The 27171-nt window shown below is 42.9% G+C and overlaps 2 protein-coding genes across 9 annotated transcripts in view; one reads left to right on the plus strand and one right to left on the minus strand.

Annotated features, from left to right (window-relative positions):
• The first annotated feature begins 1403 nt into the window (after positions 1–1403).
• On the plus strand, positions 1404–8846 carry LOC108708771 (interleukin-18-binding protein-like). Of its 2 annotated transcripts, XM_041582741.1 has the most exons (6): positions 1452–1537; positions 2947–3021; positions 4799–4858; positions 6707–6836; positions 7549–7716; positions 8145–8846. In XM_041582741.1, exons 1-6 carry the CDS (start codon positions 1513–1515, stop codon positions 8182–8184), a joined length of 498 nt encoding a protein of 165 aa, XP_041438675.1. In that variant the 5' UTR covers positions 1452–1512; the 3' UTR covers positions 8185–8846. The 2 variants fall into 2 exon arrangements, with proteins under 2 accessions (XP_041438676.1, XP_041438675.1); XM_041582742.1 differs by lacking the exon at positions 2947–3021 and having other exon boundaries at positions 1404–1537.
• A 1683-nt stretch (positions 8847–10529) lies between these two features.
• numa1.L (nuclear mitotic apparatus protein 1 L homeolog) overlaps positions 10530–27171 on the minus strand; it is a 30840-nt gene continuing 14198 nt past the window's right edge. For 2 of the 7 annotated variants that reach the window (XM_018247803.2, XM_041582743.1), the window contains exons 10-27: positions 27053–27167; positions 26105–26222; positions 25877–26017; positions 24424–24546; positions 20613–24338; positions 19985–20035; positions 18615–18683; positions 18415–18525; positions 18096–18326; positions 17740–17912; positions 16419–16674; positions 16019–16298; positions 15715–15851; positions 15218–15451; positions 13480–13584; positions 12963–13211; positions 12712–12735; positions 10530–12102 (exon numbers count right to left, since the gene is read on the minus strand). In XM_018247803.2, coding sequence (XP_018103292.2) covers positions 12070–12102; positions 12712–12735; positions 12963–13211; positions 13480–13584; positions 15218–15451; positions 15715–15851; positions 16019–16298; positions 16419–16674; positions 17740–17912; positions 18096–18326; positions 18415–18525; positions 18615–18683; positions 19985–20035; positions 20613–24338; positions 24424–24546; positions 25877–26017; positions 26105–26222; positions 27053–27167 — 6176 coding nt within the window. In that variant the 3' untranslated portion in view covers positions 10530–12069. The remainder of the gene's footprint in view (positions 12103–12711; positions 12736–12962; positions 13212–13479; positions 13585–15217; positions 15452–15714; positions 15852–16018; positions 16299–16418; positions 16675–17739; positions 17913–18095; positions 18327–18414; positions 18526–18614; positions 18684–19984; positions 20036–20612; positions 24339–24423; positions 24547–25876; positions 26018–26104; positions 26223–27052; positions 27168–27171) is intronic. The other 5 variants (XM_018247805.2, XM_018247804.2, XM_018247808.2 and 2 more) reach the window with 5 other exon arrangements.

Consider the following 27171-nt stretch of genomic DNA (forward strand, 5'->3'; position numbering starts at 1 on the left):
TATTGTACTTACTGTATAATACCCACAGTATAGCACCTGTTATATTGTACTTACTGTATAATACCCACAGTATAGCACCTGTTATATTGTACTTACTGTATAATACCCACAGTATAGCACCTGTTATATTGAACTAACTGTATAATACCCACAGTATAGCACCTGTTATATTGTACTTACTGTATAATACCTACCATATAGCATCTGTTTTATATTACTTACTGTATAATAACTACCGTATAGCACCTGTTTTATTGTATCTACTGTATAATACCTACTGTATAGCACCTGTTGTATAGTACTTACTGGATAATGCCTACCGTATAGCACCTGTAGTATGGTACTTACTGTATAATACTTCTAGTCCATCTCACCTTGACACCACTTGCTCTTTGCCTTTACTGGTAGGTGGGCAGATTAGGAGAGCAGATTTGGCCAATTAAGTCCCACTATTATGGGAGTTGTCCTTAGGTATCTGCCATGAAGCTGCTCAGCTGAGCAATAAATACAACTTGGGGGTAAAGGCAGGTAGGAATCTCATATCCCGATGGGACAATTCCTTTCTTATTAAAGGATAAGTCAACCCCAAAAATATTGTTTTGCGTAATAAAAGAAAGCATAATTCTAAGCAACTTTGCAATATACATTCATTACAATTTTTCTATGGTTTTTAAGTTATTTGTATATGTATTGCTATTGAAAGCAGTGTCTGTCCCTTTCTATCCTCTGCTCTAATGGCTAAGACTGTTGATACAATGTAGGACACGCAGCTGATTAACAGACCTGCCTTTGCTTCTGGGGAACTCTGACTGTTGCAGCATTGTATCAACAACACAATTTTGTATATTGCAAAGTCGCTTGTAATTATGTTCTGTTTTATTAGGCCAAAAAATGTTTTTGGGGTTGAGTTATCCTTTAAAGGTAACAAGGAGGATTCAGGTAAGGGCACATGTCTGGCATGTTTGAGGGCCACTAAATCAGGAGGGACCTGTCCCTGACTACTCCCAGCGAGTGACCTATTACATCATTACATCAGCATCATGATGACTATGGTGTCACAGATGTGGGGTAAAGGCGTGTGATGTAAGCATGACCTGGCACATGGGGTAACTACTCACACTGGGGTGGCACTGACACGAGCACTGATATAGAAACTCACTGTACACAGAGGAACTGGAGTGAATTCATTTGCAGAAAATCCATTCCAAAAAAAGGAATTTGCCAGAGAATACAATATAGTGCTGCTGTTTGCTGATTGGTTGGATTTCTGCGCATATTAAAGCAGCACAGTGACAGAGTTAATCAAGGAAATAGGGTAAATGACATCAGCCCACAGTGACCAATCATATGCTGCCTTTCATTATACCTGCTGCTGTGATAAATAGGAATGTGGTGTAATTGGTGCTAAAGTGTAAGTGGTGATGTTTCTGTATGAGTCACAGTCACAATATAAATAGCTACTGCTCAGCATGACAGGCACACAGACAGACTGCCAGCTCTGTGCTCAGCATCATGCCCTCCAAACTCTCCCAACCAGGTAAGCACCGGCTCTGCAGGGGTTAAATGGCAACAGTGTGCCATGGGGCAGTTCATGTTAGGGGCATATAGCCATACAGAGGTGGCTTTCTACCAGTTTGGGTGTTACATAATTTATTACCCCTCTTTGTTATTTATAGCCCTGAATTAGAGAGTCAGGTCCTGGGGTGCAGGATAGGGGGTGTAAGTAGGGAGAAATACCCACCCCATTGTGCTACACAGACTTGCCCACCTGCAGCCTCCCAGCATCCACCAACTGTGGAATGTTGTTAAGAGATGTAGGGAGTTGTAGTTTAAAACAAATAGAAAGGTGGAAATGAAATAAGAAATTATAATGGATCCTGCAAGTAACTGTAATGACCTCTGTTTGTGCTATGAATTACTGTTGTATACATACAGACCTTACATACATACTGTATATACATACAGACCTTACATACTTACATACATACTGTACATACATACCTTACATACTATACATACATACCTAACATACATACATACTGTACATACATACATACCTAACATACATACTGTACATACATACATACATACCTTACATACATACATACGGTACATACATATCTTACATACATACATACCTTACATACATACATACATACAGACCTTACATACATACAGTACATACCTTACATACATACATACCTTACATACATACAGTACCTACCATACATATATACATACATATCTTACATACAGACCTTACATACATACATACTTACATACAATAAATACATACATATCTTACATACATACATACAGTACATACTTTACATACAAACCTTACATATATACAGACCTCACATACATACAGTACATACCTTACATACATACCTTACATACATACATACAGTTAATACATACAGACCTCACATACATATATAATGTATATATACAGATCTTACATACATACATTCATACATACATACATACATACATACATACAGTAAATACATACATACATACATACATACAGTACATAGAGTAGGAGCAGTGATACATGGGGTAGATGTATATAGAGAGGCTGCAGAGGTCCATGGGGCGCATTAGTGACAGACTCAGATACACAATCTCATCTGCTCATTACAGGGTGTTGCCGCTCTTTAGGGGTTCACAGGCTGTTCCCAGCACCCCCTTCTATTCCTTGCTTTGTACAGGTGTGGGATTCGTTATCTGAAACCCGTTATCCAGAGAATTCCGAATTACGGAAAGGCCATCTCCCATGGACTCCATTTTATCCAAATGCTACATCCTGGGCCAATCACATGAGCCATAAGTAAATAGAGGGCTGGGGGCGCACTGGGAGGTGACAATAATACAGGGACCCTCAGTCTGCACAGGAGAAGGGGGGACTTCTTCCCACTTCATCCAAAGCCTCTGTTGTTTCAGGTCAGGGAATTCTGGGTGCTCCCCCCCTGTTTTATTTGCTTCTGACCCACTGCTGCTTTGTGACCTATGGAAGAGGTAAGGAGTGGGGGACACAGCATGCGCAGGGAGTTGTATCGGGGGGGGGCAGTGAGTCTCACTCTCAGGTCAAAAGGAACAAGTTTTGTGTCTGTTTGTGCATTTGCCAAATGTATGGAGATTATTTATAGGGGGATCAGCCATACTGTGTACTGGGTCTGACTGATGTGTATTAGGGACTCAAATGGGACCCACCTCACCAACAGTCAATGATTGTAACAATCTTTCTCTCGGTCTGATTAATTTCTCTATTTCATTACTGTCCCTCCTTATATATAGTGATCATATCCTCCTTATACATTTATATATAGTGATCATATCCCCTTATACATTTATATATAGTGATCATATCCCCCTTATACATTTATGTATAGTGATCATATCCCCCTTATACATTTATATATAGTGATCATATCCTCCTTATACATTTATATATAGTGATCATATCCCCCTTATACATTTATATATAGTGATCCTATCCCCCTTATATATTTATATATAGTGATCATATCCCCTTATATATTTATATATAGTGATCATATCCTCCTTATATATTTATATATAGTGATCATATCCTCCTTATATATGTATATGTAGTGATCATATCCTCCTTATACATTTATATATAGTGATCCTATCCCCCTTATACATTTATATATAGTGATCATATCCTCCTTATACATTTATATATAGTGATCATATCCCCCTTATATATTTATATATAGTGATCATATCCCCTTATATATTTATATATATTGATCATATCCCCTTATATATTTGTATATAGTGAGCATATCCCTCTTATATATTTATATATAGTGATCATATCCCTCTTATATATTTATATATAGTGATCATATCCTCCTTATATATGTATATGTAGTGATCATATCCTCCTTATACATTTATATATAGGGATCATATCCCCCTTATACATTTATATATAGCGATCATATCCTCCTTATACATTTATATATAGCGATCATATCCCCCTTATACATTTATATATATAGTGATCATATCCCCCTTATATATTTATATATAGTGATCATATCCTCCTTATACATTTATATATAGTGATCATATCCCCCTTATACATTTATATATAGTGATCATATCCTCCTTATACATTTATATATAGTGATCATATCCCCCTTATACATTTATGTATAGTGATCATATCCTCCTTATACATTTATATATAGTGATAATATCCCCCTTATACATTTATATATAGTGATCCTATCCCCCTTATACATTTATATATAGTGATCATATCCTCCTTATACATTTATATATAGTGATCATATCCCCCTTATATATTTATATATAGTGATCATATCCCCTTATATATTTATATATAGAGATCATATCCCCCTTATATATAGCGATCATATCCCCCTTATTGTGCACTAAGAGTGAGATAGTAGATAAGGAATTTGAGCTGAGGTTGAAGAAACAGACATACAGAACAGATACAGAGGGACATTACAGGAATATTATGGCACATGTTGAAATTTATCACAATACAAGTGGGCACTTATATGAGGACTGTGTGCCTTTAAGATTTATTGATTTGGCTGAGCCTGCCCCCTGCTGGTTAATGTGAGTATTTCAGTTATAAATAATCCTACATTTACATGTATTTCGGTTACAAATAATCCTACATATCTGTTTGGCACCAGCGCTATCCCCTCCCTTTCCTGGGAGTGATAGAAATGTAAATGTGGGGTACAGGCATGTGTGACCCCCTAACTCTCTGCCCATCTCATTCCAGCTGTCATTCGGGCCCCCGAGATTATATTTCCAAAGGACTGCACCACCTTCACACCCCGGGGTAAGTACTGGCTCTGCACACATGGCAAAATGGCAAAAACTTTTTTTTTTGCTCTCATTTTAGGTGACCTCAACATTCCCATTGACAACTGTACTTCTCTCAGCTACAGATAAACTCCTCTCTAACAACTTCATTTGGTCTCATTGACTCACCACATTGAGGGTCATGCTCTTGATCTTATATTCTGCCACCCTACTAACTCTCCTTACCCCCATCACCTACTCTCCTTTCACATAACACTTTCACCTGCACCATCACAACCATCTCTCTCTACCTACACGTACAGAAACCTTAACTCATTTGACCCACAACAATTACCAACAGTATCAGCACAACCCATCTCTCATATTAATAATCTTTCTTGTCCCAATATGGCAGCTTCTCTCTACAATGACACCCTTTCAACAGCACTTGACTCCCTTGCACCTTCTACCACCCGTCACACTTGACCAGCTGAACCCCAACCCTGACACACTAGTGTAACTCGGTACCTCAGAAGATGTAGTAGATCAGCTGATCGACGGTGTAGAAAGTCACAAACTGATCCCGACTTCATCCACTTCAGATTCATGTTCTCCTGCTACAATCGAGCTCTATCATTAGCTAAAGAACAAAACTTCTCTTCTTTAATCTCCACTCTGTCCTCTAAACCGCAGCGACTATTTGCCACATTTAACTCACTCCTATATCCCCTCCACCCATTAATGTAACTGCTCAAGATCTTGCTCATTTCCTTAATGAAAATTGATCTCATTAGACTGATCATCCCATGTGACAACAATCTCAGACTCACGTGCAGTCCACTCACATCCACTTTGTACTCCTTCACCCCTGCAACACTAGATGAAGTTATCAAACTTCTATCCTGATCAAAACCCACCACCTGTTCCCTTAACCCCATACCCTCTCGCCTCCTCTATCCAATCTCTGATACACTCTCTCCTGCACTTACCCACCTATTTCATCTTTCACTCTCTACTGGTACTTTTCCATCCTTATACAAACAAGCACTAATCACTCCTATCCTCAAAAAACCTTCCCTTAATCCCAGCTCTCCCGCTAAATATTGTCTGATTTCCCTTCTTCCATTTGCATCCAAATTACTGGAAAGGCTTGTTTACAAGGGCTCGATCCAGCATCTCACTCACAACTCCCTTCTTGACCCCCTGCAATCTGGCTTCCGCCCAACACACTCAACTGAAACTGCACTCACCAAAGTAACCAATGATCTTCTACTGGCAAAGTCTAAAGGTCACTATTCCATACTCATCCTTCTAGATCTCTCTGCAGAGACCACTCACTCCTCCTAGACATTCTCTGCTCTTCTGCTTTTCTCTGGAACTCTCTGCCTCCAACTGTCAGACTTTCTCCTTCTCTCCAAACATTCCCTAAAAACCCACCTGTTTATTGAAGCTTATTCAATGTACCTTAATTAATCATATTACAAATCAAACAATTCTTTCTAAAATCCCTATGTCTCAATTATCCCCCAACCCTTTAATTAGTAAACTCCTGTGAGTAGTTGCCTCTAATCCTATTGTCTCTGTAACTCGTTTGTTATTCACTGACTGTTCCCTGTTTGTATCTAATGTAAAGCTGTGTAACTTGTAGGCGCTATATATATATATATATATATATATATATATATATATATATATAAATAAATAAACAGATGATGATAAATACGGGAGCTGCCATATAGTTTGCTGTATATTAGTATTTAGTCACAGTTATACATATGGCAACCTCCATCCATGTTGTTTCATACAGGGGAGGGTGGGGGCACATAGAGACAGTTCTATTATTTCCATGATCAGTCACTTCACCAATCCCTCCCCCTCCCCCCAGGCAGCGACTGGATCATCACGTGTGTGTCGCGCAGCTCGTGGCCCAACTTCCACGTTGTCTATTGGTTGGCAGACAACAACTTTATTGAAGATTTGTTTCCTGATGGGAGGGTGTGGGAGGAGCCAGAGAGGTAAGTCCCAATGGGAATATTGTCACAGGCAGGGCTCATTGTGTGTCATAGAAATGAAATGACGGCAGTACAGAGAGGAGGAGGTATATAGGGGCAGTAGGGGGTAAATAGGGGCAGTAGGGGACATAAGGGGCAGTAGAGAGGAGGGGGTATATAGGGGCAGTAAGGGGTATATAGGGGCGGGAGCATAGAGTGGAGTCATAAGGGGCAGTAGAGAGGAGGGGGATATATAGGGGCAGTAGGGGATATATAGGAGCAATAGGAGGGATATATAGGAGCAATAGGAGGTATAGAGGGGCAGTAGGGGATATATAAGGGCAGTGGGGTAAATAGGGGCAGTAGTGGGACATAGGGCAGTGGGGTAAATAGGGGCAGGAGCACAGGGAGGGGACATAAGGGTCAGTAGAGAGGAGGGGGATATATAGGGGCAGTATGGGGTATATAAGGGCAGTAGGGGGTATTTAGGGGTAGGAGCACAGGGGCAGTAGAGAGGAGGGGGTATATAGGGGTGGGAGTTTGAAGGAGGAATATAGGGGGTACAGTACAGGGTAGTATAGAAGCAGAGATCTTACAGGGTTTGGCTAGTGACAGTATAAAGGTGCAGGGAGTTGTATATAAAGTGGAGATACATCACTATTAACCCTGGAAACCCCAGTCCTGACTCACAAAAGACAAACCCCAATTACTGACTGTTCCTCTGTTCCGACTTCAGACAAATGTCCAATCAGACGATAGAGAAATCTCTGGTCTTTTCTTCTGTGGAGGAGACGGATTTCTCAGTTCAGTTCTGCTGCATCATCCAGGACCCGTCAGGAGTAGAGATAAGGAATATCACCCTACAGAGGGACCCCCCAATAGTTTCAGCTGAAGCAACAAGCAGGTAGGAGTGTGATGTGAGGCACGTGTGTGGGGAAACAGGTTGTGGGGTATCAGCACAGAGATCTGCCAAAAGGTGGGAGCACTGGGATCCCCTTATAGTGTAAAGCTCTGCTGTGCCAGAAACCTTAGCAAAGAAATATGGGGCCGTGATGTTCCTGCTCAATTGGGGCCTCACAGCCTGTGAGATTGTGGCTCTAAAGACAATGCCAAGGGGAGGGGCCATGGGTATTAGCTAAGGAGGGGAGGGGCCATAGATATAGCTAGGGAGGGGCCATGGGATTAGCTAGGGAAGGGAGGAATCATGGGATTAGATAGGGAGGCGCCATGGGATTAGATAGTGAGGGGCAGGGTTGGGGGTTCAGTGGGTGCCCCTCAGTAGGGCAGAAGGTTTTGTGACTGAAGCCAAAGAGGTTTATATTTTTATTACAGAGAAGAAACATCAGGAGCCCCCATGGAGTTACCCCAGTGACAGAAGGGGATGGACCAATCACAGGGCTGGTACAAAACAGGCTCAGGGTTCGGCTCATCCCACTAAGAACAACCCTTGCGTCTCCATCTATGCAGAAGGTTCCAGAACTCCCCTATTGCCTGTAAGGTGGGACGGTCCTGCAGGATGAAAGTTCTCCTATGGGGGGGGGGGGTTAGACACTTCCAAGTCTCAGGAATCAGTTACAGGGAGAAAGGGGAGATGGAAAGTTCCAAATCTTCACTGGGTCCAAGTCTTCATTGTGGTTCTGGAGCCTCAGAAATGGACTGGTTGCCATCACTACCCATAATGCATCTCATCCTGAACATTTCACTTGCTGGCAAAGTGACACTGCCAGCTTTCCATTTACCCAGAATGCTTTGTGTCTGCATAAACAGCGCAGATCTATGGACCGGATTGCTTTCTGGCTTGTAACCCCGCCCACTATACACCCAGTAATTCTCTGTGTATATAAATGTACTGATGCCCATGGGTGGTGCTGCCATACTGACTGATGAACACATGGAACCAATACCTGAGCGAGTGGATCCAAATCATATGAACCCCCAGCACTGACAGAACTGAACATGATACTGACACTTGTACTTACTGATCTGCTAAATAATAATATGGAATATTCACAAGTAAATAAATGTATATCTGTATCACGGCACACTCTGTTCATTCAGCACCATATATGGATGTCCACATAAAGGAAACCAAAGATGGTTTCATAACTAAAATGTATTCCAAACTAGGGATGCACTGAATCCTGGATTGGGTTCGGGATTCGCTCAGGATTCAGCCTTTTCAGCAGGATTCTGATTCAGCCGAATCCTTCTGCCCGGCTGAACCTGAATCCTAATTTGCATATGCAAATTAGGAGCGTGGAGGGAAATTGTGTGACTTTTTGTCACAAAACAAGGAAGTAAAAAATGTTTTCCCCTCCCACCCCTAATTTGCATATGGAAATTAGGACCACCAAGGGGAGGAGCCATGGGATTAGCTAAGGAAGGGAAGGAGCCATGGGATTAGCGAGGGAGGGGACTTTACAACCCGTGAGCAACATTCACAAGTAAAAGGAGTTGGGGAGCAACACGAGCATGAAAAATGTTCCTGGGGTGCCAAATAAGGGCTGTGATTGGCTATTTTTACCCCATATGTGGGGTGTCGACCTACGGAAAAGTAAAACCTCCCAGTAAATTTTTTCGTTTTCACAGCACTTGACTAAAGTAATAAAACATACTTTTTAAACAAATCCCTCTATTATGCAAAATAGTCTTTTTTTGTATTTAGACCCTTATATCTTGTTACTGAAGTGAAATTACACAAACATCCCGAAAAAAATGATGTATAATTTTCCTAGGTGAAATAACCCCCTCCCCCGCATATTCCAGTTTAATGGCTGACGGACAGGTTTAATAGGAACTAAAGACAAATACAGAAAAAAAAAAAGTCTTTAAAATGTCGTGCAAAAGACAAAATCTGAAAACTGTTTAAAAGACAAATTCACAAAAGTGGAGATAAAGGTTTGTGAATTTGGTGGGAAATCCAACATTTTTATCTCCACTTATTTTGTCTCAAGCTCAGCACTTTTGTGAATAAGATTCTTAAAGGGATCCTGTCATGGGAAAAAAAAATTTTTTCAAAATGAATCAGTTAATAGTGCTGCTCCAGCAGAATTCTGCACTGAAATCCATTTCTCAAAAGAGCAAACAGATTTTTTTATATTCAATTTTGAAATCCGACATGGGGCTAGACATATTGTCAATTTCCCAGCTGCCCCAAGTCATGTGACTTGTGCTCTGATAAACTTCAATCACTCTTTACTGCTGTACTGCAAGTTGGAGTGATATCACCCCCTCCCTTCCCTCCCCCCCAGCAGCCAAACAAAAGAACAATGGGAAGGTAACCAGATAACAGCTCCCTAACACAAGATAACAGTTGCCTGGTAGATCTAAGAACAACACTCAATAGTAAAAACCCATGTCTCACTGAGACACATTCAGTTACATTGAGAAGGAAAACAGCAGCCTGCCAGAAAGCATTTCTCTCCTAAAGTGCAGGCACAAGTCACATGACCAGGGGCAGCTGGGAAATTGACAAAATGTCTAGCCCCATGTCAGATTTCAAAATTGAATATAAAAACATCTGTTTGCTCTTTTGAGAAATGGATTTCAGTGCAGAATTCTGCTGGAGTAGCACTATTAACTGGTGCGTTTTGAAAAAAAAATCATGTTTTCTGATGACAGGATCCCTTTAAGGACGGTCAGTTTAAATTTGTTTAGCAAATAGGTTTAGCCTAAGTACCCCCCCATCCTGCTTTGGAATAAAGACAGACCCGGGGCTACAAGTGAGAGAACTTTATTTACAAAGCACAAGAGAAGAAGGCACAGCGAATGGGACAGAGGGCACAGGTAGAAGCCATGCCAGTTACACAAGGACGGAGCAATGGCCAATGTATGTGAGACTAAACTACCTGTGTAACATACGTGTCCATTACACACTGATAGGCTTCCCTTTGTATTCACCCATGGGCAACATGTGCCCTGGCCAATACCCAACACTCACTCACACTTGCTCTCACACACTCACTCGCTCACTCACAGGGACGGAACGGCTGCTGAGCCAACGGCACCTGCCAATCTACCAGTTTGGGAAGTGGAAGTAAGTAAAATATCTGTGGCTCCATTTCTAGGAGGGGCTTATGTGATATCCCAGGCTCCACCCCCGGGAGGGAAAGTGTGCAGTGTCTGGCCCCCCCATGCACAGTCATCATGGATATACACTGCCTATCTGATACCACTAAACTGGGACAATCCACTGGCAGTATGGGGGGAGCAGAAAAGGCAACGTCTTGCCACATCCACCTGCCTCATTAACCAATGACATCGCAGAACAAAGAGTACAATACAGATTTACAGGTATTCATATAAAATAAACGCACACAGCAAGAGAGCAGCATCGGCGTAGGAGCTCGCCCTGCACAACATATACACGGAGGCGAAAGGGTTAAAACACAAACATTCATAAAATAAGAATTAAAAAGCTGAATGTATTGGGAGGGGACACGAGAGAATCCAAACTTAAAGGGGCTTCCCTTCTTTCTGTGTGTGTGTATTTTATACTGTGTTACACAGACAAGCCCACCAGGGCGGCGCCACAGCAGAGAGAAGAATGACCGAGCACTGGCTCATGATTACACAACTACTGAGCCTGAACTGAAGCTGCCACTGAGGATGTGCGTGGGCAGAGTGGCCAATGAAAGGCAAGTTGGGGGGCAAGTTCTTTCCTTTGCAGGTGACTGTATTAGAGAGGCATTGGGCTAGAATGGGTGGGGTGCTTATATTCATAATAAATAAACTACATTACTGAGACAAAACTATAAGGCACTAAAGGAATTTGCTTACCCATCTGGGCAACAGAAAATGACTGCCCTGCTGGCAACCTAAGCACAAGTCACACAAGCCATGCACCAATCCACCATCTGCAAATACAGCTCGTCCAGCGCATTCCCAATACAATTGCACCATCTTCCACTTGGGATTCACATTCCAGACGTTGCATTTGGTCTAGAGCCCTGGGCAAAGCCTTCGCGCTGATGGGCAGTCACTGCAGCTGCCCCCATGGTAGGTGGGTGAGTAGGTGGGTAGTTAGGTAGGTAGGTGTGCAACCTTCAGGCCTGGGAAGTTTTGCTTAAAGAAAAGAAAAATTTCAAATCTGGGCATTCATCGGCAAAATCATGAGGATGAGCCCAAAAGCGGCAAAAGGCATGAATATATATATATATATATATCTCTCTCCCAATGTCTGATGCTGCCCCACCCTGTTCCAATCCTTCTGGAAGTCCGTGGGTTAAACGCGGTATAGATACAAAGGCTCCTCCCTCTACTTGTTCCTCTGCTGCTTGCGCTCAAAAAACTACAACGAGAAGCAAAAAAAAAAAAAAAAAAAAAAACAATGAATCAAACTGGTTGTAGAGAATGAACAGAGAGTAATGAGAGGAAGGAACAGGTCTGACAATAGGATTAATCATCAGCTGGAGGCTCAGGGCAACTTCACTTATAATTTGGGGGAGTCAGTTATAATTTGGGGGAGTCAGTTACAATGTAGGGGTATTCCCTCATATAGAGTTAGACAAATGTCCAGCCGGTTCTACTAAGGGCAGCGGTACCATTTTGTATAAAATAAGAACTGCCCATTAGGAATCCCATGTTAGGTAGCAGTGCCCTCATGGAGTTGCCCCTGCTGTAGTGAACAACCCCCATGGCTAAGCTCCTCCTCCATACGGTTCTGCTTTATAACGGACAGGCACTGCTCATGGGAGCTGAAACCAAACAGGGGAAATAGACACCCCACAAAGCAAAGAGGAAAATCCCCAGCCAACAGGAAGGACAGAAATATCAGCAGGACAGGTGCACCTTCCCCAGGAACAAAAAAAACCTTTAGACTAGAGAATAAGGGACAGACAGCCCATAATGCACCTGTGCAGCTCCCACTGCCCCTCCCACATTAACAGGCAAAACTTACCTGTATCTGCTCCTCCTGTCCCACCTGAGACACAGCAGAGAATATTATTGGTTCCACAATTCACATTCATTTAAACACCATCCATCCAAATATCTTCTAACTGAAATTAATTCTCAAATCTCATGTGCTCAGGGATAGAAATACTGTCACAGCTTTGTAATTGGAGCCACATGGCAGCTCCCGCTACTCAGCACCTGCACTCAGTTAAGTGGAGACACGTTGGAAAGACTAGAGAAACACCTCACTGTTACCTTGTTTGAAGCTTTGGGGGACTTTGCCGTGGAGACCCTCGGAGAACGTCTGCTGGGGGATTTGCGGAGAGAGAGGTGCGGGGATTTGCTGGAGGTGCTGCTGGCGCTGCTGTTTGTTCCCCTCCCCCGGGGACTGTTTTTGGGAGTTGTTTTTTTGTTGAGGCCTCTCTTCAGAAGGCTGCTGCCTAGCTTTTTGGGGGTGTTGAAAATACTAAATGCTGAAGTCTGTCGGCGAGTGGGCTGCACCTGCTGGAGAGAGCAGAACGTTGTATGAAATTATAACCATGAGAACCATAGGAACATGAGCTTCTCTATTATTCTACCGTCAGTAACAAAACTTTCCCAGGAGACATTTGGAGGGACAGTGGCAAAGACAAGGAATGCGAGAACATTTCCACTGAATTCACTGGTACATTTCATTGGAATATAATGAGATCACAATAAATCACCTTCCTTCTGGGATTGGGCACACACAGGATTGGCTAGAATGATAAATGTGCTAGAATTAGCAGGTCACCTGGTGGCTGGAGCTTGCTTTGCTTTCCATAGTGGACAATCTGCGAGCGTCGTGTTTATCCTTTGGGGTCATGGGTCGAGGAAAGCAAGTGGCCGTCTTCTTGCCCTGTAGGCAATGGGGAAAGTCAGTTCTATTCACATATCCACATGAAACATTCCCACTACAATACGTTAAAGGGCCACACATGGACTAAACCACGGACTAAGCTCCCATGAGCTGGTCAATCTGGGGTTCCTTGTAGCCTGCTTACCTGCACTGATGGGGTTCACCAGCCGAATGGAGGTGTTAAAGGACAAGGAAGGTTAAACTAAAGAAGTAGCTAGAAATGTTGTAGATTATGTTTTGAGCTTATCTACCAGCCAGGCAATCACGGCCCTTTAGCAGTAAAGATCTGTGTCTCCAAAGATGGCCCAGTAGCTCCCCATCTTCTTTTCTGCTGATTCACTGCACATGCTCTGTGCTGCTGTCACTTACTGAACTTAGGGACCCACTCACAATATACAGTACACATAGAATAGAAATGTCACAATATAAGGCTGATTAGTAATTAATACAGATAATTACTACATGGCAGCGCAGAAACCAGTGCAATTAGCATCAGAATTTAATAATCAGCAAACCTGTAGCATCAGCTTATATTACAGGGGAAGCTCATTTTCTGCTGGATAATTAGTGACGAGCCCTAAGCTTAGCTTCTCAACAGCCAATCAGAGCCCACTGAGCATGTGAGTGTCACAGACACTTTCCAAGATGGTGACCCCCTGTGACAAGTTTGAAGTCCTGGATCATTGCTGCTATTGTCAAGCTGAAACTTTAGCCTCGTGCAATAAGTTCACTTTATAAAATATGGCATTTTTAGTCATATTCATTTTAGGCTTACTTCTCCTTTAACATGCCCAACTATAACCACAATCACTTTGCTCCGCACCCACACACTGGCAGATGTAGGCGTCAGTGCAAAGATTTGCCGGTGTGGCCAGTTTTGGGCATCCCATGGTTAAAGGGGAACTACTGTGAAAATGAAAATTGAATATAACCATCATACTGAAATAAGAAACTTTCTAAATACAATTAAATATTCTGTAGAATTTAAGAAATAATCAAGTTTATCTTCACTATTCACATCTGTTTCTCCTCATTCTCTCTTAATGAATATCTGACACCCAACTGCTGCATGGACAGTTAGATCCAATATATCTTATAGGGGGGCTCCTTTCCTAGCAGATGTATTAGAGCTCACTCAAATAACGGATTCCAGTACAAACAAAATCTAACAAAATAACTGTATTTTGCACAAATTCTGCATGTAGAGAGGCATGATGTCTGGTGATTTTAATAGAGTGAGCTCTAATACATCGTCTAGGCAAAAGGAGCCCCCCTATAAGATATATTGGATCTAACTGTCAGTGAATATTTGACACCCAACTCCTGCATGAAGAGAGAATGAAGAGAAAAAGATGCTGAGAGAGGAATAGTGAACATAAACATGATTATTTCAGAAACGGTACATCATTTTTAAATAATTATTATTTAGTTATTATTTATTTGAAAAGTTTATTTCAGTATGATGTAGCTTATATAATTTTTTTCTTTTCGCAGTAGTTCACCTTTAAATTACAGGGCTTTGAAAAAGAAGTGAGGGAAACTGCAAATATGATTACGTAGCTCTACAGGACACCAGAGCCAATTGCCCTTTAGCAGAGCCTGAGAACAAACACGGAAAGTCAAAACTTCTCACTTCTGGGGTGTCTGGACCATAATGGGATTCCTCTGACACACGCTTCATCTGCTGCCTGGTGCTGATGCCGTGCCCTTTCAAATGCTCTGCCCCTGAGCCAGCCAAGGTCAGTCTGCGGGTGCTGGTGGTGGAATCTTGAATCTGGCTGGGCAGCATGGTGGCTCTCCTGAGGGTCTCTTTAGGGTCTCCCAGCTTGACTTCTTCATCAGTAAGGGTGGAGCTAAAGAGGGACGGCTAAAAGTGGATTCAAAACTCCAGATTAGATTCTAGACAAACAAATTCTGTTGATGAATTGCACAGTCCCTAATCCAAGCAATCAAGTCAAATGCATTGGCTAGTGTTAGCCTAGAGGGCTGCCATACCCCTTCCCAAAAAAGCCACCTGTGCAGCTAAAGTCCCATGACAAGCAGGTAACGGCAAGTAATAACAGCCCACCAATCAGTAAGGCACGAGGAAGACGTGGGTGCCAGAACAATCTAAAAAACAGAGATACGCACCTTGGACTCCAGGGGGTAGGAAGTCTTGAGGTGGGGTGGGCAGGTCTTGTTCCTGGCCTGTAATTCAGCAATCCGGGTCCAGTCTTCCTGTGGGTCTGGCTCATCCTGGCAAGTGCTCATATAGAAACTGCTTCTGCCTGAAAGACACAATATGGCCCCGAGGGCTTTTACTAACAGATAGTCCCCAGGAGTAGGGGAAGCATACAAAGCTGTTGGTAGGAGTAATGTAAGAAGAGTATGGAGCACAGACTAAGTGCTATAGAAGGGGCCTACACAGCAAACACAAAATGGAACAGGCTACTACCTCCAGTCTGTGAAAGCCTCGAAGATCGACGTGCAGGGGCCCGGTAACCAGGCAAGTTCATTAAAACAGAGTTATTCAAGCTGTCATCAGAGGAGAAGTGTTCTGTCTTAGCCAGGGACTCCTGGGATGGGAGACTGGCCAGTGCTGGGGTAGAAATAGCTGCCTGGGGACGCGCAGCTTTCCTGGGGTTCTGCTGGTGTAGATTCTGATAGGACGGAGCAGAGCGCAGGCTGTAGAATGATGTGTTGGCACTCTCTGGTTCTCGTTCCTCCTTTGTTTTCTGAAATGAGAACATAATGCAAATTTAATGGACACCCTACTTGAATCCAAGACATATTAGAAACTGTTCTGTTCCTGCCTCAAAGCCCTCACTTGCCCCACATTAACGATTTCTTCTTACCTTGGTCATTGTGATGTTGATGATCTGGGTGGTCCGTCTCCTTGCAGACCGTGTCTTTTTGCTGGAGTCTAAGGACAGATCCCCAATGGAACCAATGCTACTCTCCAGTTTGGACTGTGCCCGGGTGGGGATGGGTGTGAAGTAGAGGCTTTCCAGAGACTCAACCTTTTTGGGGAGTTGGCTTGAGGCAGGGGAGTCCAGACTGCTGGCATGGACTGATGATGTGGCAGGTTCCTGGTTGCAGCGGCCATTTTTACTGTGATAAATAAAATGCATATGAGTGTATATTCATGCTGGGTCAGGGACATGAACGCTATATTCATTTGAAGGAAGGAAGGAATGGGGGTGAGTTTCCACTGGTGAACGCTATGTGAGCAGTTCTTATGCAAAATATGCATCCCTGCAGTTACTCAAACGTACTTAATAGTCTCCTGGCTTTATTCTTGCTTGTATGGCAGATTTGGGTGTGCAAAACAGAGAAGGAGCTAATGTAACCATGCTATGCTGCCCTCTAGGGGCAAGATGGAGCCCACCAAATGTCTTGTATTTATTTAGCCCTACTTGATATCATTTACTGCATATACCATAGTACAGGAGAAACAAACATTGCAATAAATAAAGTCACAATGAATAAATGGCACATTCTAAGAGACACATTATGCTACAGGCAGGCCAGTCTCACAATCTGTATTTTCTGGAGAATGCTAGAGGTGCTGCTAGAACATCCCATAATCTTATTCTTGGGTTGCTTGGGCCTCTGGGTACTTGAAATGCCTATTTTGAATTGCAGTCAGGACCTGCAGGGTTCTGCCCCCTGAAGCTTTCAATTTAAGTGCCTTTATCACATTAGTATCATTTCTGCAGTTGTGGAGTAATAATTACTTAAAGCTAGAGGGGCTATCTGTGACATTCTCACCATTTAAGTAGTGAGAATGCTTCTCCGTCTGTACAACTGTCACAGTTTAGGCTAGGGTTCCCTTGGTGTTCTAATTTGTTAAGGCTTCAGTATTGCCAGACTGCAACACACACACACACACACACACACACACACACACACACACTAATAAATATATATATAAATGCATCAATGGTGATTTCTAACCACTAGATGGGGCTCATTTCTATGAAGCATGGCACCCTGTAGGAGGTTGCTTTTTCTTTGGTGCCACATGAATATGTGTGGGTATTTAGTAGTATGTGGCCAAAGTAATGTCCTGAGCAGAACAGCTCGGCTGGCACCTTCTGGTTACGCACAGCAGAGAATGGAGAGCTCAGGGAAGTAAAACCAAGGTACCTGTTAAAAAGAATAACAACCTCTCACCTTGTTGAGTTCAGAAGCTGGTCCTCCTCGAAGCTCAAGTCCAGGCTGTCTATACTGACATCTGCATGGCTCCTTGTCTCACGTGGGACACAGAAAGTGTCCCGACGCTTCGTGGAATCTGTGGCCAACTGGAACTTCCCAAGGTCTTGCAGCTGCCGGTCGGAATACTCCACCTGAGAATTATAATTGGGCACCTTTATGTGGAAGGCAGGAGATACCATTGTGTGCTTGTGGCAATGCAGGACAATACAAGGGAAATGTAGCAGTTTTCTTGAGTCTGCTGGCACACTGCACATTGCTCTGTATATACCGAGCCATCCACTACTCTGGTCTTACTTTTATTGCTCAGTTCATACCTGGGCCTCCAAACTCCTGACTCGATTAGACAGGTTCTTGCAGTTTTGCTCCGCCTCTTTGCTCTGGAGCAGCGAATGCTGTAGCTCCTTACTGAGTTGCTCAGACTCTGCCTTGAGATCTGCATTCTCCTTGCGTAGATGTTCCTGCTCTCTAATGTGGCTCTGCAGCTCATCGCTCAGCTCCTGGTTCTGCTTCTTCTTGGCATCATAATGCACCTTAGCTTTCTCCATCTGATGGCACCAAACACACATACAGAGAGCTCAGTAGGGACACGGCATACAACTGCTCTGGGGCAGAATGGGGTGCAGGGACACATACCTGAGCTTTGTAATGTTCCACAGCCTGAGTCTGCTGCTCCAGCTGGGACTCTAACTCAATCACTCTCTTATGGGTCTTCTCAGCCTCTTCATGAGTCTCACCTTCCCGCTGCTTTATCAAGGCACAAGGAAAAAGTGAGTGAGTGCATGGTTCCCAACTGATCCAAGTTCAGAACAAAAGCCAATACGAGTAGCCCTTACCTTCAGCTTCTGCTGCTGGCTCTGTAAGGTCTTCTCCTGCTGCCTCAGTTGCTTGTTCAGCTCCTGCACCTACAGAGAAACAACTGACACTTAGGTCTCTGTACATACTACATATAAAAGGTCAGTCTTGCCTGGGCCAGTCATGTATTTTATGTATATTTTATCAATAGTCCCAGAAATATTTTTTGGCTATTATTGGCAATAGCTTCCCCAGGCTGGGGAAAGGCTCTAAGCAAGTGGCAGGAGAACACCTATATACAGTGGGTCGGACACAGAAGATGCAGTGGGAGAAGCAGAACATGATTAGCAGGGCCGTGAAGCAGCAACGTATTAGAATAGAGACAACAAGCTATATGGCAGCTTTCATTGCAAACTGTTTGCCTCATAAAAATTGTAGTTGGTTGGTGACTTTACTAAACACCATGTAGTGAGTCAGAATGTGGATATGGCATATCTGATCACAAATCAAAGCAAAAGTAGAATTTTCCAAGGGGAAGTGCAACCTGAAATCACTATGGAATAAACGGACATGACCCAGGCAAGTTGTGTTGGGTCTGTGTGTTATTGTATCATCTTCCCACCATTAGCTGCTTTCCTACCCGACAGCTAGAATGTCTTGCCCTAGAATAATATGGAGTTTTACACTTTATTACTTCTCTTATCTTCCAGTGGTTGCTAGGATCAGAAACATAGCAACCAAGCTGTGGTGAGGAGAAGAATAAGACTAGACACAAACAAATGTTAAAATGAAGACCCAGTTGTAGATTTCCTGACTAGAAAGGTCATGTAAATCATTTTAGAAATTAAATAAAACAGTGGGTTTGTGTGTTGAACGTTTGCTAACATTGCTCCATGCCTCCGGCACATACGGAAAGGCAACACAAAGCATTTTGTGACTCTGAAAAAGAGATGGGGGAAGGCACTGGGGCAGACAGGGCACTCGGGCACAGTTCATTGAATAAGAATGATTTGGGGTTGAAGTTAAGTGCCAGGAGTAAGACTAAATATAAGAGGAAATGCGGAGGAATTAAAGGAGAGCAGCACAATTTCTGGTTGTTTGGAAGCAGAAGATGCCACAGAAAGGGAAGGTTTAACCTGCACGGCAGAACAGAGAAATCTATAAATGGGAACTCAGTCCCCGGGAAAATCCATTACCCTAAAACTGAGCGAAGTCTCTGCTCTCCGATAGCAAAAGCACAAAGGGAAAGGCGCATCCGTTCCATGCTTGTACCAGATCCCGCATCCCTTTGGCAAACAGTTCACAAGGAAAACAAATGCGGTGTAAGAGGCCAGAGCTGGTGGTGTATATAGGGGCGAGTTAGCGGCATGCACCATCACCGTTTGAGTAGCTGGAGGCGAGGGTTGCTTACGTGCGTTACCTGCTCACTTTGTTCTTTCTTTGCTGCCGCCAGCTCTTCCACCTGCGATTGCATTAACCAAAGACATTTACTGTATATGGCTGCCTTCTCCATACATATCAGCACAGTGAGTAACAGTAGGTGAGCTATTGGCTAGGCTAAACATTTCATACAACCCTCTCTCAGTGCTTATAGAATACATAATGATTTTTTACTGGACAGAAGAGCTGACAGTCAGTACAACACACACACAATGCCTTGTCAGTCTTGCAAGATACCCAAGAGTTATTGAAGTGTTACCAGGACCCCAAATCCTAGCTGTCAGTTTTTAAATGTATCCACCTCCCTTATGTATATACCTACACCAAATGGATCCTAAAAATAATAATCTGAAAAATTAATTTATGACTGGGGGCATAATTGGCACGTTTTGACCTAAAAAACACTAACCGCCATTTGTAATAAAGGGCACCAAGTTTGCTCTGTAGCAGTAACCCATTGGAATGAATAAGATGTTGGCATTTAAGCACCTGCTGATTGTTTGATATGGGTAACTGCTCCTGAATATAATCTTATTAATCCTTCTGGCTGTGGGAAGAGAATGTGTGTATACTTTAGGCAATACTAGAAAACATCATACCCGAAGAAGGAGCATCTGCTTTTCTTCCTGGAATGTTTTCTGATCCTTCAAAACCTTGCTCTTCACGTGGTCATATTTGCTGGTAGCAGTTTCCAGTCTAAGGCTGAGATCTTGTACTTGCTCGTTACCTTCTCTTTGAGTCTTCTCGTACTGCAGCCGGAGAGTCTTCATCTCCTCCTCATGCTGCTCCTTGAGGGTGGACATCTCAATTGACAGTTTCTTTGCATCCTGATCAGAAATTTGAGACAAACTCTGGTTCTCACCAAGAAGCCGACTGTTAACCTGCTGAAGATTGGATATTTGGGATGACTGATCGCTGTTCTCCGATTGCAATTTATGCAACTGAAGCTCTTGGTTGTTAAGTTTCTCCTTAAGTAAAACAATTTCTGCCATGTCCTCCTTGGTCTTTTCCAGTTCAGCCTGAAACCTCTCAGTTAGATTTTTATGGCTCAGAAGTTCCTCCTGGTGCTTTTGTTGCATCAAACCCCGTTCTGCAAGGATTTCCTGGTAACTGCGTTTTAGGGATGCAAATTCCTCCAACAGACTTTGATTGCTGTTGAGATTTTGTTGGAGAGAACAGATTTTCTGCTCCTTCTCAGCACAGTTCTTCTGCCAGGACTGAATTTCCTGTTGCAAATTATTGTTTGTTTCTGCCTGGGAGGAGAGCTTCTGCTGAAGGCAGTCAACTGCCATTCGTTGCTCGTCTGCTTCTCCTTTGAAGGTTTGGGCTTCCGTCCTTAAAATATCCACCGCACAATTCTTTTCAACCAGTTCTTTAGAAGATACCTCTACTTCTGTGTGGAGTTTTTTCAGCTTCTCTTCTAGCTTTGCACTTTTACTGGTTTCCTGCAATAGCCGTTGTTCAAAGTCTGCAGACACTTCTTCTTTGGAAGTCACTTTAGAACTCAAGATATTTATTTCTGCTTGCAGGCTGTTTACCTCTTTATTCTTCATGTCAATCACCTTCTGGTACTGTTCTGCTTGTTCCTTAGCCTCTGTTAAGGCTTGCTGCCTCTCCTGAACCTCAGAAAGCATAGAGGAAAGCTCTCGATTTGAGTCAGTAAAAGATTTCTGACTCTGTTCCAGTTCTTGAACTTTATGAAACAACTCTTTCTTCAGCGCTTCAAGCTCAGTTTCCTTTTCTGCTTGCAGTGCCTGAGAAACCTCCAGCTGCTTCTGAAGGTCGCACGTCTTTTGTCTCTCTTTTTGGATCTCATTTTCCAGAGTTTGGATTCCTTTTAACTGTTTCTCAGACATTGAAGCCTTTTCGGAGGCCAGGGTTTTTGCCTCAGCAGCCTTATTTTGGGCTTCACAGATCAGTTCCTTCTGCTCTTTGCACTTCTTTTCCAGATCTGCAATTAAAGCTTGATGCCCTTGGGCCTCACTAAGTTTGCTTTGATACTGTTCTTGAATGCTAGAAAGGTCTGTCTTCTGGTTCTTAATGTCTTGTTCCAAACATTCAATCCTTTTAGATTTTTCAGAAATGATAGATTTCAGGTTAGCCATCTCTTCTTCAGCACCTTTAGTGGCCTGGACTTGTTGCTTGATCTCCTTTTCCTGCAGGGCGACCTTCTCTTTAAGTGCAGCCAATGCCGTTAGCTCTTCAGTGAGCTTAGTCATGGTTTGTTGCTGCTGCTGTATTTCCTCTTGTCTTAGGGCAGCCTCTTTATTAAGTCTTTCTACTTCCCCTTCCTTTAGAGCAATGAAATCAAGAGAACGAGACAGCTCATTTTGCAAGGCACTGAATTCGCTTTTGTGTGTATCCACTGCTTTCTGTAGCTGAGCGCCCATCTCAGATTTAATAGCCAAGTCCGATGTGGCTTTTTCTTTTGCATCAATCAGCTGTTTGATTTCAATATTTTTCTGAGCTAGTGCTTCCTTATGCTTCTGACTGGAATCATCTAGTTGCCTTTTCAGATGCTCCACCTCTCCAGAAAGCTTTTCAGATTCACATTTTCGCTCTTTGACCACAGCTAAACTGTTTTTCAATTCAGATTCGAGGGATGCTATTCTTTCAGAATTTTGCTCTTTTAACACTTTTACCATGGCTTCAAATTCTGCTTTCTTATACTTCTCATCAGACAGTTCTTTGGCTAGACAATCCAGGTCTTGCTTTGCATTGCTTAAGGCTGTTTCGAGGTGGGAAAGACGCTCACTTTCCCCTTGATAAGCAATCTTGAGTTTTTCTTCTGCAGAGTGGAGAGCAGACACAAGCTTCTTTTCTTCAGCTTCTCTCTCTTTGATACAGGCGTTGGCTGCAGACAGTTCACCCTCTAACTGATTTATCTTCTCCAGTTGAGAAGACTTGGTTTCACTTGCCTTGGCTTCTATCATCAAGACTTTGCTCCTCTCTCCCTCCAGTTGCTGATAAACATCAGAATGAGTCTTTTTCAGCTCTTCAATTTGTTCCTGCATGTGGCAGGAATTCTGGGCGATCTTCTGCTGAGACTCTCCATATTTGGCCTTCCAGATATCAACTACTTTGGACAACTCATCACGCTCTTCTTCCCGCTGTTTAATAGCAGCACAAGATTCTGCCAGTTGTGCATGTTGGCTTTCATTTGATCTGTGGTACTCCTCCTCTAAGTTCTTGAGCTGAGATTCAATTTTCTTTCCAGCGGTCCTTTCTTCATCAAGGTTACGCAGTGCTGCATCTCGGCTTTCAGTCAACTTCTTCATTTCCTCCTCAAGGTGGGAAATTCTTTTACTGTCACCATCAAGAGAGGCAGCAAACTTCATTTTCTCTTTGTCCAGATGTTCCGAAAGATTCCTCACACTTTCTTCCATAGAAAGGAGCTGTTCTTTAAGCTGTGAATTTTCTTTAGATACCAACTCATTGGAAGACAACTTCTTCTGATATATTTTTACTTGACTCTCCTGCTCTGAAAGCTGTGCCTTTAGAGACTCTACAGTGATTGCATGGGATTTGCTCTGTGAATCATTCTCACTATCCAAATTCTGGCATTTAGCAATAAGATCTAGAATGGTTGCATCCAGTTCCTGTACCTTGGATGCCAACTCTGCCTTTTCCCTTTTCAGCTCTTCTATAACAGAAAGGCTAGTTTGGTGATCTTGTTCCATTGTTCTCAAGGTCCCATTTAAGGCAATGAACTCTTCATCTTTTTTGCACTTGTACTCATTGAGTGTTGACAGAGAGGAATCTCTTTCACAAATTATTTTTTGCTGTTCTTCTCTTAAATAGTCAGCTTCTTTAGTCTTGCTCTCTAGCTGTTGTGTAATTCCAACCAGATTGCCCTCAGAAACCTTCAAAGAGCTATCAAGATGCTCCACTTGGTGAATAAGCTCCTGCCTGTCCTTCTTTGAAGATTCTTCAAGCATTTTGAGGTTTTCCAAGAGCTGATTTTTTTCACTTCTCTCTTCTTCCACTTTATGGTGAATGTCCTTCAGCTCTTTATCCTTATGCATCAGGGAAGACTTTATCTTGGATATCTCCAGTTTTAAAGTTGTCATCTGACACATCAGATGTTCCTGCTGTGCTCTGGCCTCATTATCTAGCCTCTCCTTCTGAAATGTGATTTCTGACAATGAGGTCTGCAGGTTAGTGACTATCTCCTGTAGCTGAGCTTTCTCAGATTCAAATCTGGACCTCTGTGCCTCCATTTCAACTTCTGCAATGCTCTTTTCCTCTTCCAGTTGACGGATCTGTTCCTTTAGACTGAGACATTGTGTGCTGTGCACAGCTACCTCTTGTTTCAAGTCGTCCAGCTAAAGAAAAACAAAAAAAAAACACACCTTAGCTAATGTATGGTACTAATGCAGTCTTTACCGTCTCTATCGCATCCATCCATACCTTGAGAATGTCACCCATACAGTCCCCTGTCTCTTGCACCTCTCTCTCTCCCATCTTCTTTAGCTGATCCTCAAGCATTGAGATTTTTCCCTGCAGTATTAAATCATGCTCCTCCAAATATTTCTGTAGAAAACCAAACATGTTAAAAGCAAAATCCATTTTGAATACACATAACATCAGTTACAAATACGGTTAAATCTCTAGGTGAAGGAGAAGAAAAAAGGAGGTTGGAGCCTGGAAACACTTTTGGTAAAAACTGGAGATGGCAGCATGAACAACAGTCAGTGCCAGTCAAAAGACCTGTGGTCAGCATCCCAGGGAGACATAGTGGGAAATGGGATGGAGTGATTAACTCCATTTTAAGGCAGACAGAGCCATGGTATGTCTGCTCTCCAATTTGGGGGCTAGCATTAGATTACCTTAAAGGAGAAGGAAAGGTTAAAAGTAAGTAAGCCTTATCAGAAAGGTCCATCTAAATATACCAGTAAAACACCAAAGTAATGTCGCTCTGAGTCCCCTGTCAAAAGAAACACAGCATTTCTTTCCTTCTATTGTGTACTCATGGGCTTCTGTATCAGACTTCCTGCCTTCAGCTTAAACCTCATTGCCCTGGGCAAGAGCATGCTCAGTTTGCTCCTCTCCCCCCCCCTCCCTTCTCTACTGTAATCTGAGCCCAGAGCAGGGAGAGACTCAGGCAGGAAGTGATGTCACACCACATTAATACTGCAGCTCCTATTCTAAACAAACAGAGAGTTTCTAGAGCTTTTTACTCAGGTATGGTAAAACATTCTACAGAATAAATATAGCATTCTAGCTTGCACTAGTGCAGCTAATCTATTGGCAATAAAATGCCTCCGTAGCTTTCCTTCTCCTTTAAAGAAGTTAGTGTGGCCTCTGCTTGTTAAATGCAGCACTGACACCCAGTGGAAATCCACTACCCCGAGAATACACAACACATGGATGTCTCGTCTAACCAGCAAGGACCCATAAGTCCCCTGGCTGTCACTACAAGCCACGGAGCATACAGGCAGTTTGTATTTTCCCTGACTCCATTAACGATAACACAAGAAGAGGTAGAAGTATAGCCTGTGTGGGACGGGTCAATTTCAGCTTGAATTCTTTTAATTTTAGTTTTTTTCATCCAGATGGTGGAAGCCAGATCCCAATGGTTCCTATGTCATCTGGTTAAATATGAACAGAGGGATACTAGGCTGGCGTATTCATAAATGCTAAACCTAAAAGGGATAGTTTCATTTGAAGAAGAGTAACAGATTGCCTATTATCAAAAGCTGCCTGTCACAATACCCCCCTTGCCCATTTGCTGGAGCACATCACACAGAGCTTGTCCACCCTGTTATCATAGGTTGTTGGCATCATTAGAGGACCCCAAGCAAAACCCAGCCTAAAGAAAGCCGCCCAACACAATTGATTTATGATCCGATTAATGATTTACCTTTTCACCAACAGCACCACTCAGCTCACTTTCTAACTGGTTCTGTTTCTGCTGCCAGTTGCTCAGAGAACGCTCATGCTCCTCAGTGGTTTCATAGAGAGCCTCCTGCAGTTGTGCCAAGCGGTTAGACAGGTCACGCACCTGCACAATGAAATGAATGGATAATTATATATATTTGCATATATCTTTTGAGACATGGAACACTGCATGTGACAAAGATTACAAAACCTTGTAAGTGAGCTCGCCATTTTCTTCGGCCCACTGATCATTCTTGCGTTCCAGTTGTTTCTTGTCAGTCTTCATATCCTGACACTGCTTAAGTGTGTCCCGGAGTCTCATCATCAGGCTATAGGGAAGAAGGCCACGGGTCAACCATTGTGTATGGGACAGTGGGATTAGAATAAATGAAGATTGCAGTAACTGTGACCGTGGGCAAATATAATATGGCTTGTATAAAAATGACAAATATGTATAGCCGGCTCGAATATCTGAACTACGTAAAACTCAAATAAATATTAGCCCGGAACCATAAATCCCCGAGCATTGCAATTTAAGCTGCTAAATGAAGTAGAACTGCAGCTCACCTGATGGGGGTAGGGACCTAGGTGTAGAGACCTTCGGACACAATCCATGGAAAATTTACAACGCAAATAAAACTCGCACTCACCAAATTTGATTTGGCTCGGGTGCCGTGCCTCGAACCCATAGTTTGAGGTGAATTCACAACCAGAAAAATGAACACGCACTCCTGGAGCCAGCCGATGAGGTAAAAACTAAGTTTATTCCATATTGCTAAAAGCTACATGTCCTAGCGCGTTTCGTATCCATCAATACGTAATCATAGGTAACAATGATTATGTATCGTTGAATACGAAAGGCCTCATCGCTGTCTCCAGGAGTGCATGTTAATTTTTCTGGTTGTATAAAAATGGTTACACATGGTGTAGGATAGGGGGTAAATCCCAAGGAGTTTCTATTGATATAATGCTTTATTTATATAGTGCTGCACTTGCAGGGTGCCTGAGTGTTTTTGGAACAAGGGAGCAGACCTATAGTGTACATAAAGGTGCACAGGTGTACTCAGAATACAAATAAAAGCAATCTATCCAAGTGCTGGAGTACATCCATTTAACAGGTCATTTGTAGAAAGAACAGGTGGTGCCTCTAGTTACTCACCTCTCGTTCTTCTCCCGAAGTTCCTCCAGCTCTTTGGGTTCCTGCAGCTCAGCCTGGTTCTCCCTTAAGATACGAAGGTGTTCAATCTGCTGCTGTAGGAGGGAAATCTGAGCCTCTGT

Source organism: Xenopus laevis, chromosome 2L, assembly GCF_017654675.1.
Source record: "Xenopus laevis strain J_2021 chromosome 2L, Xenopus_laevis_v10.1, whole genome shotgun sequence".
Taxonomy (NCBI): domain Eukaryota; kingdom Metazoa; phylum Chordata; class Amphibia; order Anura; family Pipidae; genus Xenopus; species Xenopus laevis.

Coding starts and splice junctions, on each gene's coding strand:
- LOC108708771 (XM_041582741.1), top strand. CDS start 1,513: ATGCCCTCCAAACTCTCCCAACCAG. Junction 3,022..4,798: donor CTTTGTGACCTATGGAAGAG/GTAAGGAGTGGG, acceptor ATCTCATTCCAG/CTGTCATTCGGGCCCCCGAG. Junction 6,837..7,548: donor GTGTGGGAGGAGCCAGAGAG/GTAAGTCCCAAT, acceptor TTCCGACTTCAG/ACAAATGTCCAATCAGACGA.